This window comes from Pomacea canaliculata, linkage group LG13, assembly GCF_003073045.1.
Source record: "Pomacea canaliculata isolate SZHN2017 linkage group LG13, ASM307304v1, whole genome shotgun sequence".
NCBI lineage: Eukaryota > Metazoa > Mollusca > Gastropoda > Architaenioglossa > Ampullariidae > Pomacea > Pomacea canaliculata.
In genome coordinates, this window is record NC_037602.1 from 17,256,978 (window position 1) to 17,271,223 (window position 14,246).

Consider the following 14,246-nt stretch of genomic DNA (forward strand, 5'->3'; position numbering starts at 1 on the left):
GTCACCGACCGCTCTCCTCGCACTGCGACGCCTCTAACACGTCGCGACCTTTCTTTGGGTATCCTATCAACTGGCCCGTTTCCTCTCACGAACGTTATGGACTAATATTAACATATGTCTGTTTAATTAATTTGTTTAGTATGATTGTTTATTCTTTTATAGCTCAATGCTGTCCATGTTTCGTTCTGGTAAATGCAACCATTATTTTGTTCTTTTATTGTTTATACATCAGCTATATGCTTATTGATGAATGATTAAATAAAGTACAATTTTTAAAACTTGTTTTTTTTCGGTGAATGGTACAGATTCCATGGTGGCAGGAATAGAATAGGCTGAATGAATTCATGGTGGCTCTATTGTGAAGTGTGTGTGTAATGCAACCTCAGCAAATAATGGACAATATCTTAAAATTTACATAGTGAAATTTATTTTACACTCAAACAGTCATAATCACGCATTTTAAAACAAAAGCAAAATGAAATGTGAATAATTTACAGTCTACAAGAAGAGATAAAAGTGTGAAAGGGAAGAACAAGGCAAATGGTGCAGTATGCACATTTGCATAATTTCAAAATATTGCTTGGATTTTGCAGTGATTGAGCAAATAACTCAGAGTTCAAGACCCCCGACAACGGAATCTGCACCCTGTTTAGACAACACTTTGGTCAAGATTTGCAACAAAGAAAATGGTAATTATTTTTATTTTTAAGTAAAATGTTGAATGTTTTGTTATTCTTGTCAATTTAAGCGATCTTCAGGAAAATCGATAGTTACATCCAATTTTCTTTGGCACACATTTGTAGTCTACAATTGCAGCACACATAAATATGTATACACATCTAAATGATATTTGCAGTCAATTCTTGCAAGATTGATAATTTTCTGCCATGTTACACTAACTCAGTTTGTGGATAACATCACTTTTCTTTAGAATCCTATTCATGCATATGCCGAAATCTGCCATCATTTACTACATAATTTGTTTTGCTCAGCCCCAGAGTTTTCAAGTTCCTCCACATCGTTGGCAAACTCCTACCTGCCAAAACCATTGTCCCTGGACAACAGGAAAAAGCTAAGAATGAAAAAAAGAAAAAGAGCCAGCAAAGGAGATGAAGAGCAACAGCTCATGGCAGAACATTTGAAAGACCAAAAAGCAGAGTCTATACTATGCCAACAAAAAATAGGACTACAAATTAAAAACTTCGAACTGGAAGTCTGGCTGCTGGAAGCTAAAGAAAAAAAAGCAAGCCAGAGAAAGAGATGAATGATAATTAAACTTGCAGTACTGCCAGTGTATGCATTTTTGTATATTAGAGTGGATGTGTGTACAGTTAATTTTTTTTTTTAATTATGTCCTTGATCTTAGAATGTGCATCTGTTAACTTTTTGTTTAAGTGGTGTATATTTGTGGTTTTTTTTAATCACATCTAAAATAAAAGATGTCATAAGCAACAAAGTTTCTTAATGGTTTTTCTTGTCGGTGCCTTGTATGTGTTACATTCTGTGTCACATTGACCTCATTTTCTTCACTGGTGTGCAAGAAATGCAATCAGCTTATTTCGGGCAACTTTCCCTGCAGCAACTCTCACTATCTCCTGTACTTGGATATTGTATCTGCTATCTACAAGGTTTTCATCAGCACCATTATCATCAGTATTATCTTCTTCATCATCTGAGTCTGGCAGAGCTAGAAACCTGAACAATAGAACATCTCATCCATCCCCCTAATACAAATGAGGTAAAAATGATATGTTGATTTTGTCAGCTATACCACAATATTCAACAAACAGAAAGTTCAGAAACCTGGCACGATTGTGCAGAATGAAGCACAGTGATTATTTTACATGCTCTCTCTAGAGAAACATGTAAATCAGTGCATAAGCAGTGCCACCTCCTCTTTGCAACACCAATGCTTCTTTCCACTGTGCAGTGTCTGTTTGTGGAGTTCATTATACATTCTCTCTTCTGGACTTTCTGGGTTGGAAACAGGGGTCATAAGCCAGTCCCTTTGAATGTACCCACTGTCTTCAAGAAGTGTCCCCTCAGAGGTGGTTGATTGTTTTCTATGGCATCATAGAATGGTGACTCTCTACAAAAAAATATTTTTATCAGAAAAATAACATTGGCATTTTGGATTACGTGGCATTGAGATTTGAATAATTGTGGCTATACATAAAGTTGCTGCTAGCAGTGGCATTCGCAGCTATGTCTCCTAAATATGGATACATGAATAATGATACCATCTTGTATGAGTTTAGAGGTAAGTGAGAAATTATTTGACATCATAAGAGTTAAACACATGACTGCATGCTGTTGCTGCAGTCCAAGGAAAATACAAAAAATGTTTGCCTTAGGATGCGGGCATCATGAACACTACCAGGCCACTTGACAACAATGTTGATATACACCAAGTTGGCATGAAGCCGCATCACAGATAACCTGTACACAAAAAGAAAAATAGTGTAAGGCAACACAATCACCGATTATCTACTTTTCAGTGGAACACCCACCCTTCATAGTAACATGGTCAGTGTGTAACACTCTCTTTTTGTAACATGCTGAGTATTGCATTGATACATGTACTGCTCAAGTGCACATATTCAGTGTATTACACTTACCTGTACATTGATGGAATGATACCCCTTACGATTCACATATTCATGCTCATTTCTCGTATAACCAGGGGACTGAATTGGAATTTGTGTGCCATCAATGCATCCAAGGACATTTGGGATCCGATGTCTTTGAAAGAATTTTTCTTTTGTTAATTGACATTCTCTTGCATTTGGCAGTCGGACTTTTTGTGGCAGGGTTCTTAAAATGGCCTGTGTGACCTGCCTTAGGGTCCTACTTGCAGTGCTTTGATGAACTCCAATTAGTTCACCACAGACATCTTGAAAAAGAGCCTGTTGCATAAAATAGCAGTGCCAACAAAACCTGCAACAGGTATTCAGAAGTGAAATGCAATGCAAACTAAAAAATGTGGGTTACAGTTCAAGTCTCAACACACACACCTGCAACAGGTATTCAGAAGTGCGATGCAATGCAAAATAAAAAAGTGTGGGTTACATTACAAAGTTCCCCCCAACAAATACACACTCACACACCTGCAACAGATATTCTGATGCAAAAATGTGGTTTACATTACAAAGCCTCAACACACACACACCTAGCTGCAACAGGTATTCAGAAGTGAGATGCGATGCAAAATATAAATTGTGGGCTACAGTACAAAGAATCAACACACACACTCTCTCAAACAAGGCAAATCCTATGTCAAATTCTAGAAGGTTTGACCATGGACGTGTATATGGGGATATACTGATATATAATTGATTTATCAAGATTAACAGTTAGATTTAAAGACCTTGAGCACTGAAAAAGAATGTTCAACTGGTTCTGCAGTCCAGTGATTGTATCTGATGCAAGGGCAACATCATCAGCAAAAAGTAAAATAAATACCTCAATAAGTTCTGGGGTTAGCTGGACACTATGCTTCCCATACTCATTTATGTCCTTTGTTAGTTCATTTATAAACAAAGTAAATAATACAGGGCTGCAAATCTTAAGGCCACGGGGGCATTCAATATAATCAGATAGTTTTGCACCAGCTCGCACTCTATCTATCTATTCCTCTTTGTGCATCAGGTTGCACATAAGGCCTCAACCAGAGTCCGCCACCGATGTCGATCGGCTGAAACACGCTCTAGGTGACCCCATGTCCAGCCCTTTCCTTTCATCTCCCTTTCCACTGTTCTTCTCCAAGTTTCCTTTGGGCGGCCTCGTTTTCTTCGGCCGTCTGGAGTCCATCGTAGGGCAACTCTGGAAAGGTCTGCTGTCTGCTGGCGGAGCACATGTCCAATCCATCGCCAACGCCTTCGTTGAACCTGCGTGGTGATGGACTCGGTTTCACTTCTTCGGTGGAGTTCTTCGTTGGTGATGGTGTTTGGCCAAAAGATGTTAAGTATGCGCCTGAGGCATCTGTTTTGGAAGACGTCAAGCTTGTTACTGATGGTTTTGGTCATCTTCCAAGATTCTGATCCGTAAAGGAGGGTGCTGATCACATTTAACTTGAAGATTCTCAGCTTGATCTTCTGGCTGATGTTTTTTGCCTTCCATGTGCTCCTGAGTGAGGCAAAGGCCTGACTGGCTTTCGCCAGTCGGGCTCGAATCTCCACCTCCGCATCCCCAGTGTTTGACATTTTGGACCCAAGATAGGAGAAACTGTCAACTTCCTCAATCTCTTCTCCATTTAGTTTGATGCTGTCTTGGACTCTGGCGTTCACTCTCATACTGTTAGTCTTTTTTGTGCTGACCTTCAAGCCAAGGTTTCCAGCTGTTTCTGAGAAGGCCTTTGTTTTTTCCTGCATGTCTTGGTGGCGGTGTGACAGCAGGGCAATGTCATCAGCAAAGTCCAAGTCTTCCAGTGCTGTTGTTGCTGTCATAGTCATGGTCCATCTGAGCCCTCTCCTCTCGCTGTCGGTGGAAGTCTTCATGATCCAGTCCATGGCCAGGATGAAGAGGAACGGCGACAGAATGCAGCCCTGCTTCACCCCGGTACTGACGTTGAAGGGGTCTGTGAGCTCCGTGTCACAGACAACCTGGGATTTGAAATCGTTGTACAGCATTGCAATGACCTGAACAAGTTTTGCAGGGACTCCGTAATGCTCAGGATCTTCCATAAGGACTCGCGGTGGATGCTGTCAAAAGCCTTCTCCAGGTCGATGAAATTGATGTACAGCGGTGTGTTCCATTCGTTGCTCTGCTCCAGAATCTGTCGCAGAATGAAGATGTGTTCGGAGCAGGATCGCCCAGGGCGAAATCCTGCTTGCTGTGGTCGGAGGTCTTTCTCAAGAGTTGCCGTCAGTCTTGACAAAACAATCTTGCTGAAGACCTTGCTGGTGAGGGAAAGAAGTGTTATGCCCCTCCAATTATTGCAGTCTCCAAGATCTCCTTTCTTGGGTAACTTGAAGATGAGCCCTGTCTTCCACGCAACAGGACCTGCCCTGATTCCCAAATTTGCCTGAAGATTTCAGTCAGCTTGGGAGCTGTCACATTCACGTCTGCTTTCAACATCTCTGCTGTTATTCCATCTGCCCCTGGTGCTTTGCCGCTCTTCATTGTCTTGACTGCTGCTGTCACTTCTTCCAGGCTTGGTGGGTCTGTGCAGATGTCAAGGTCTATAGCTGCTGGCTGGATGTCTGCAAGCTGAGGGGGATCTGGTCTGTTCAGAACTGACTCAAAATGCTCCCTCCAGCGCTGTAGTTTTCCTGCCTCTCCCTCGACGACATTACCGTTCATGTCTTTCACTGGCACATCACTGTTCTTAAACCCGTTGTTTAGCTGTTTGTTTATCTTGTACAGTGTCTTCAGGTCATTTTTACTTGCTGCATTTTCTGCTTCATCTGCCAGTTTCTCTATGTGATATCTTTTGTCGGTTCTTGTCATCCTCTTTACCTCTTTGTTCAGTTTTGCATATCTTTGTCTGTGTTGTTCCTTCAGGCGTTCAGATCTGGTGCTGTTGATTCTTTGTTTGGCTGACTTTCTCTCTTCTATCTTCTTCCATGTCTCTTCTCTGATCCACTGTTCTTTCTTTTTCCGTTGGAAGCCCAGTATTTTCTCTCCTGATTCCTGTAAGACTCGATTGAAGTCGTCTAAGGTCAATCTCTTGTTGGTCTCCTAGTGCCTGGAACCTGTTCTTTACTTCCATAGCAAAGGCCCTTTCGGTGGCTGGATTTTTTAGTTTGCCGGAGTCCACTCTCTGCTGACGTGCCTGTTTTCCTCGTGATCGACGCAGCTTCAGAGAAACTGTGGCTATCACAAGAGTGTGGTCACTGGCAATGTCTGCTCCTCTGTAGGCTCTAACATCTTGAAGTGAGCTCCTCCATTTTCGGTTGATGATGACATGGTCTATCTGGTTCTTTGTGATCCCATCTGGTGATGTCCATGTTGCCTTGTGGATGTCTTTGTGTGGAAGAGTGTGCCTCCAATCAGTAGGTTTGTTTTCTTCACAAAAGTCTGCCAGTCTCTCTCCGTTGTCATTGATGCTTCCGATTCCATGTTTGCCCATGACATGCTCCCTGCAGGTGTTGTCACTTCCCACCTTGGCATTGAGATCGCCGATGATGAGCAACATGTCGTGGGCTGGAACGCTTTCTGAGGCTGCTGGAGCTGATCGTAAAAAAGCATCCTTGTCTTCTGCCTCAGAGTCATTTGTTTGGTGCATAGCAGGCTAGCACTGTCAGCTTGGTGTACTTGGAATGGAATCTTGCTCCAAAAGCCTGGGTCCATAAGGCTTCCATTCCAGCAGTGCTTTTCCGTTTTCTTGTTGAGGAGTAGAGCTACTCCTTCAGAGTGCTGAGCGTCTGATCTTCCTGAGAACAAGATGGTATGTCCTGACGCTAGTCTCCTCTTTCCCGTGCCGGTCCATCTGACCTCACTGACTCCCAGGATGTCCAAGTTGTAGTTGTCAAACTCCTTGACTAATTGGAGCATCCTGCTAGTCTGGTACAAGGTCTGGACGTTCCAGCACCCCACCCTCAACTTCTGCCTCGGCTTCAGTAAATCCGCTGTCGGGGCGCCAGCTCCCTTTCGGTTTGGCTGTCGTCCGTCATTAGTCCAGTCTCCTGGTGTGCTTCATTACCTTCGCCATCTGTGACGAGTTCTCTGGTTTTAGTTTCTGTAACAGGATTTTTTACATGGTGGGGTTGTTAGCCCTACCACAACCTATTTACCTCTAGGTGAGGTGTCCACCTTAGTCGCCTCTTACGACATGCCTGGCTGGATGGCAGGGACCCTATTCTTGCAATGCTTGCTAGGCAAGCATACCCCGGGGTCCCACAGGGGAGCTCGCACTCTAGCCTTTACATTATTGTACATGCTTTGGATTGCTAAAACGATTTTTCCTTTTAAACCATTATTTATAAGTACATTCAATAGCTTGTTTCTTGAAACCATATCGAATGCTTGACTGTTTCTGAATGCCATGAGGACAAAAGCTTGGTCTATGGTACTGTACCCTTTCCTGAACCCTGCTTGTTCTTGCCCGATTATTTCATTGTCCTCCATCCAATCTGTAATTCTCTTATTCAAAATAGCACTAAATATTTTTTTACAGACATTTAGTAGAGAAATGCCTCGATAATTTTCTGGTTTACTAGGATCACCTTTTTTGTGTAATGGTTGTATTATTGATTCTGTCCACTGGTCAGGAATATTTTGATTTAAATACTATAAATTTATCACTTTCAAATCGTTCAAGCATCATGCTCATATACTTACTCAAATCTTAACCAAATACAATGTGATTTTGCCATGGCACGGTGCCCTCCTCATTCACATAATTTTTCACTTCCTTGCACACAAGTCTGGCATCAGTCGAAGACCTGTTGACTGCAGCATTGTTAAGGGGTTGCAGCTGATGTGCATTCTGGCTCCAGTCTCCCTCAATTAATCTATGGCTTTCAGTTTCTTCCCTGTCAAATATCAGAGTTCTCCTCACTTCTGTGGGGGCCAGCTCAGGAGAAACAGCTGAAGCAACTGCTGCCCCAATCTCACCCAGTGTGTACCAGCAAACACCACCACCAAAAGCCACCACACTGTGCAAGGAAGAGGAGGAAGGTAGAGAAATTAGACACCACCAAGCTAGTTTCACGGGCTGTGGAGATTCTAGAAAACTTGCATGAGCCCAGGGAGAAGTTCATGGAGAAAGCAATGGAGGAGCCAAGACAGGCTACCCAGAATGAGTTGTTTTATCAAATGGCAGCTCGTACAACGGAAAACTTTCCTGAAGACATTCGGCATCATCTGCAATTTGATATACATAAAATGATACATGAGATTAGAGTAAAATTACTGAATACAAATTTATTAGAAAAATAAACATCAAGTATCCCACCTTGTCTTAAGCCATTATGTATTGTTCCGCAACATACCAGCATGAGTCATTTATAATGGAAACTCATTTTTGTGTTTATTTACTGATAACTTGGAATTGAATAATATAATACTGATTGTCTACTTAGCCTGATGTCTGTGTCAAAGAGACACACGCAGACCACATTACACATTAATTAACAAATGTTGTGACTGACAATGAAGTTCCAATATAATAACACCGCAATCATTTCATCGACCCTAATAATGTACATCCATATTTTGTACGCTTTATCAGCAGTGTACCTTTAAAAAATCCACTCGAAGAATCCTTTACAATGCAGCACATGTATCCATCACAATTTCGTGGATTGTGTTTCCCGGAATCCGAAAAAGGAAAGGTAGGTCTGCAAATGAATTGCCCGGAAAAAAAAATCAAATCTTGTCTGTTCCTCTGTCATGCATTCACAAAAGTGTGATCCCACACATCTTGGCAGTTAAAACTGAACAGTTGGCAATAACAAATTATATAGCAACTACTATAAACAATCAATAGTGATGAATTCTGCACTTTTGTTTCTTTATGATTTTATTCACTGAAGCATTTTGCCAAATTAAAATCCTATACCGATCAATCAAGCTCACCACCACAAAGACAAGTTGTAAAAACAATGCACTAAAGTGGTATCATAAATGTGAATATTCACAGCAACTGCTATAATTGCCACCACACCATTTCCCCTTTAAGCTTTATCTTTCTCCTCTCTTATATTTTCATCTCTTTGAACTGTTACTGCCAAGTGTGCTTCCTTCTAAGGTTCTTGTTACTGATATATCTGAGATAAGCATTTAGTTTTCCACACTTTCTACCCTTCTGTAAATAACTTATAACTAAACATTCTTGTCACCATCCCACGCAGCAAAAAAAAAAAAAAATGCATACCTGAACCAAGGTAACGCATGGTCACTGCCAGTCTTTCCTCTGCTTTTATACACTGTCTCATATGACCGTGTCTTGTCTGCGAATTGCAGGCTCGATTAAATAAAGCAGTGGAAGACGACATTCGCAAAAAGCGTCTGCACTCTCGTGAATCTTCCGAAGATATTTCCTTTAGAAGACATGAATATGCTCCTAAGCGGTTCCTTCGCGTTACCCATTCCCTCACGCACATCTTTTTTTCTTTCTTCCGCCATGTGCTATGGGTAAGTTAGCGAGATAATGGAGGGGCAAGGTGGACTGCTGTCTGTCTGCCAAGACCAACGATTAGCCTCTTGCGAAGTGATCCGCTCTGAGTCTCGGCGATCCATAACAAAGGAAGTGACTAAACCAGAAGCTTTCTTGTATCATGCCTCGTTTTAGTAGTTTATCTGAAACGTGAATAAATCGGAAGCTTTCTTGTCTCATGCCTCGTTTTAGCACTTAACTAGGGAAAAAAAAAATCAGTAGTCCAGGGATATTATAGTTCGTGATGGAGGAGTGAGGCTAACGGAGCGGTTTTCTGCATACGAATTTCCCGCGCTGTCGTGACGGGGCCTGCTGTTTCTTAGAGGCTTTTAAACAGTTTATTCCTTAACTGTTTTCTTTTTGAAGAAGATGGAAGATTACGTAACTCTCTTTAGATACTGCATTCAATTCATTTATCGTTCCAAGTATAAGACCACATATATAATATATTGTCTGAACACAATGCAACAACAAATGACGACAAAGCTTTTAATTGAAAAAAACGCGTTTATATGCGCCTTTATGATAATTAGTTACAATCTTATTAAGGTATTTTATTGTGAGCTTTTTATTTGCTTATTATTGTTTCGACGATCGGGCACTCATTTAGCTCTATAAAGCTCGTGGCAGCGTCGCTGACAGCATGCACTGTCGTCAATTGTGAATCCCGCTTTAAAAAATGTTGAAAATGTGCTATTTAAATCCATACAAGGATTTTTATTAATTTATAGTCATGAAATGACCGCGCCGGTCCCCGTTTTATTTTTTTCCATCGTTCTTGAACTCGGGTAGCCATTTAACCGTCTGTCATGTCGCGAGCCTGCGTTTGTGGTGGCGTGAAAGATTTTCATCCTTACACAATCGGGGTCCGGCTATACCATGAATTAATATTCTATACACGTCCATGGGCTATACCCACGATCCTTAATTAATGACTGTCAAAACAAAGTCTAGACTGTTTCAAGTGGCCAGGGTACATTTGTTACCTCGGGTATCCAGACAGATTTTAGAGCCTGAGGCGGTTTATAATAAACACTGCATGACTATAAATTAACAATAAAAATAAAAAAAAGGGGGGATTTATATAGAAATTTTAGCTTTGCTTTTTTTTTTTTTAAAAAAAGGAGTGTGTTTCACAATTTACGACAGTGCGGGTGTCAGTACACTTCTAATACACAGGATAACGATTGACTGTCACATTTGTACTGGAACAGTGTAAAAATCTGCATATAATAAGGTTCTACCACGAACAAATATCCTATACACGTCCTTGGGTTCAACACAATGCCAAGTCTAACCCACATATTTACTTCTCGAAGTGTTCCACACACTGACACACACATACTAACACTCCAACATGCAATGCTTAAAAAAAAAACACCAATAATTACGTAAGACTGTCCATGGATTTTATTACAAAATATATTTTGAAACAGCACATCAGTGGTCCTCTCCTTTCAATAAAATTAATAATTTGATGTGCAGTTTTTAAACAAATTGATAAATCACAATCTTTTCCAAAGCTATCATTGGCATCATTTATAATATGTTGTATATCTTTCTTAAAACAGTTGTCCACCAAACACACTGGGTAAAGACATTTATTGGTCAACAGCAGTAAAACTTTTAATCTATAAATGTTAAATGATTTTATGTGGAGATCAGCATGTGTGCCTAGGAGTACAGCATTTAGTGGAGATCAGAATACATGCAGCAATGGTAGAAAGTGAAAACAAAAGGAAAAATAAACTCACCCATAATAAGTTTTTTTAATTTTTATTACAAAGCTTTTTGCACATGTATTTGCTTACTGCAAAGTTACTGCTTGCTCGATGCCTAGAAAATGCTTTTATTTATTTGATGAATTTCAACTTCAAATTTTAAGATAAATACAATTGCCATGTATGTGCACACAAAGATTAATGTGGACAAAAATGAATAATGCTGCAGTCTAGCTGGTTTCTGTAGCTAGAGATGCACAATACTTTTGAAGCAAATATGTATAATAGCACATGCCATGTAGAACTTTTACAGGATTTGTCTTATAAATAAGTATAATTTTTTTTTTGAGGTGGCCATTGTTAAACTTTTCTCCTGTTACTGTGTTGCATGTGGTAGGTATTCACAAGTCGCAGATTGGACGGGACAGAATCACTCAGATTTAACTGACAGGCTAATCTTTTGAATTTTTACTATATGCAGGTAGGAAGCCAAACACTTTGCCCTTATTTTCTTAGATCTTCTCAAGTGTTTGCATATGTTGGTAAAGGATAAGTAGATACTGCCAATACATTTCAGTAATTATCAAATGAAAATGACACTGTGCATTTATATCTATGAGCTGGCCCTTACTGAGACAAATATGATCTACATATGAAAAAAAATTCTGCAAACAAATAAAGTATTTATGTTGATATGCAAATGAAATATTTGGTAACAATTACAGTAAACAAACTACTAGCATATGGAACATTAACATTATAGCCCAAATATAATGGCCAATTGAAATTACAGCTACTTTTGCAGTCTTATTAAATTATAGTGGATGATAAATACAGCTTGAATTGGAGCTGCTGACAGCCAACAATCATATAAAAATTCAATTAAGTAACATTTCTATATCCAAAAGTGTGGATTTTACATTTATTTTATGTTGATCAAACACTTCTAAGATAAATTATATTCTGTCAAATCTATTCTATTCTGCTGCAGTAAATTGTTTGTTTTGGTGAAGGTGGGTGGGTGGGGAGAGACATTTTCTTTTACATTCAAAAACAAATATAAAACAGCTTTTAGAATCAAAACTTTCTGTAATCAACACAACAAGTATATGAGATTTATTTCAGGGGAGGAGGGCATGAAGACAGCCACAATAAAAATAACACAACCAAAGCGAGCGTCCAAACCCATGAGTTAAAAAATCAGTATCAGCCTCACAAGCTTTATCTTTAAAGGAAATCCACTACTTATATAATTTTATCAATAAAAATTAAGCGTAATTTTACTGACACCTTAATCTATACACTGTAGCCATACAGTATAGTCACTTTTTAAAACACATATCGCTAAGACATTAGTTATGCATAAGAAAAAAAAAGTACTGTAAGCTTCTACACTTGTAACTAGTGAACTTCCCAAGTAAATAAAACACAGCAAACAGAAGATCCAAAAAATACCCCCCCACTCATAGTAAAAGATTATTGTCTTTAACCAAAAGAAAAAAGGGCATGCGGGACTGTTTGGGATTTTACTCCAAGCAAGTATTGAAAGGAATCTCGAGGCAATTCTAAATATTTTGTATCGGAATGCAAGGCTTTAAAAACGGAATTAATGCTTGTCTTGGAGGCGATAGGGTTACAGTAAGTTCCTACATGAAACAAGCTCTTAAAGACAGCTATACTAAGCATTCACTGGTTCAGTTAAAAGGGTGATAATTTTCACAGATAGCACACATGCAAAGGGAATGTCACAGCTAAAAAAGGAATGCAGATTAAAAAATTAATGTCAAGTAAAATATCTTTGAAGACTTACAGTTCAAATAGACAAGATCAAATCGAAGAGAGATTTCCCTTCTTTTTTTACACTATATTTTCATGTATTTGTATATGTTTACAATAAATATGCAAATGTCATTAAATTTTTCCAAAAATCTTAGTCTGAATTTAAAAAAAACAAAACAAAACTATATTTGGCATCATTACTATTTGACAGCAGGAAAGCTTTTAAAAAAGCTGGTGTCTACACTTGTGAAAAAAAATCTTAACATACAAGAAAAAAAAACCTTTCTGAAATTATAGTAATTGGCAAAAGAATCACAAAATCCACTCCAGAATAAGTCATTTACCAGACTAAATCAATAACTTAATTCAAACTGCTATGGTATTATTGATGAAAACACAAAGGGTATTATGCATCTGCATGTAAGTACTCAAAAAGGTCACAAAATTTAATTGAAAAGAAGCAAACCAATATAGTGGTGCTTTTCTTTGTAAACCTCCTCTGCTCTGATGCTGTGATGAGACCATTACTGACCCATGACACAACTGTCTTACGTACAATGTGTGCACATTTATTACAACCATAAAACAGCTGCCTGAAAAATATGATTCTGCTAAGGTGCTGGTATTGGAAATGCTTTGGATGGAGAACTCAGGATCAAATACAGCAGTAACTCTGAAATCTTGTGAACAATACACATTCTTTGTTGTCAATCCCTAAACCAATGACAAATTTTCTTTTAATTATCTAAGCAACAATGTTTGCAAGAAAATTATATTTGTTTAAACTTGCTGTCGCAAAAGTTAAAGGCACAATCAACAAACTTATAATAATTAGTTTTGTTATAAGTCCTTGTCCCTACTCTTCCTGAATGAATTCTGTGATAATCCAATTTTGTAAGCATTTAATAATTGTCTGAAACCACTTGAAATATCTGTTACTGCACAAATTGTGCAACGTAAAAAGACGCAGTTTTTACTTGTCATGATTTATCATCATGTGTAATTTGCATCTGTATTTATCCAGTATCTACCACATGCCTTCTTGGATAAAAGTATAACCCACAATTTTTATTGTTATTCGGCATGCTTTTATGGAGCACACAGTGCACTAGCTGGTCCTTAACAGGTTTTCTAAAACCCCATGCATTGCATTCATTGTAAGAATGAGAAGATGCATTTCGGAAACTTTATACAGCTATCACATTTTTACTTACATGAATTCATATGTGAGATAGAAACTATTTTTTTTGGGAGTCTGTGTGAGGGGATGTCTTTCAGCAACAGCCTATGTGTTGTAGAATACAATGAGAATAGCTTTCGTACTGAAAGTATGAAATATAACAGCCGCCTCACTAATGACAATTTTAATTTTTGATAAAAGCGTTATGCAGCTTTATCCATTTTTTTCAAACTAAGTCTTCGAATGATAAAGTTAATAAAAGTTTATTCTATAATAAAACACTAGTCAATTTGTTTTCTGTAGCTTTGAGCTTTCACCCAATATACTGATACTTTGACTAAAATATCTTTACTAATTTCTTAATTTAAAAAAAAAATCTTTGTTCCTCTGCTATCCATATCAAATTACTTTTTTATAGGCATTTGGCATGAACTGGCAAAATGAATGACTGGAGCTTATCAAATGC

The 14,246-nt window shown here is 38.8% G+C and overlaps 1 protein-coding gene across 1 annotated transcript; it reads right to left on the minus strand.

Annotated features, from left to right (window-relative positions):
• Positions 1–399: 399 nt before the first annotated feature.
• LOC112554546 (putative nuclease HARBI1) lies at positions 400–8,298 on the minus strand. Its single transcript, XM_025222356.1, is given in 6 exon segments — positions 400–2,043; positions 2,046–2,089; positions 2,350–2,439; positions 2,619–2,937; positions 7,282–7,806; positions 8,182–8,298. Coding segments are annotated over 4 exon segments (315 nt in total). The 5' UTR covers positions 2,627–2,937; positions 7,282–7,806; positions 8,182–8,298; the 3' UTR covers positions 400–1,870.
• Positions 8,299–14,246: the final 5,948 nt, after the last annotated feature.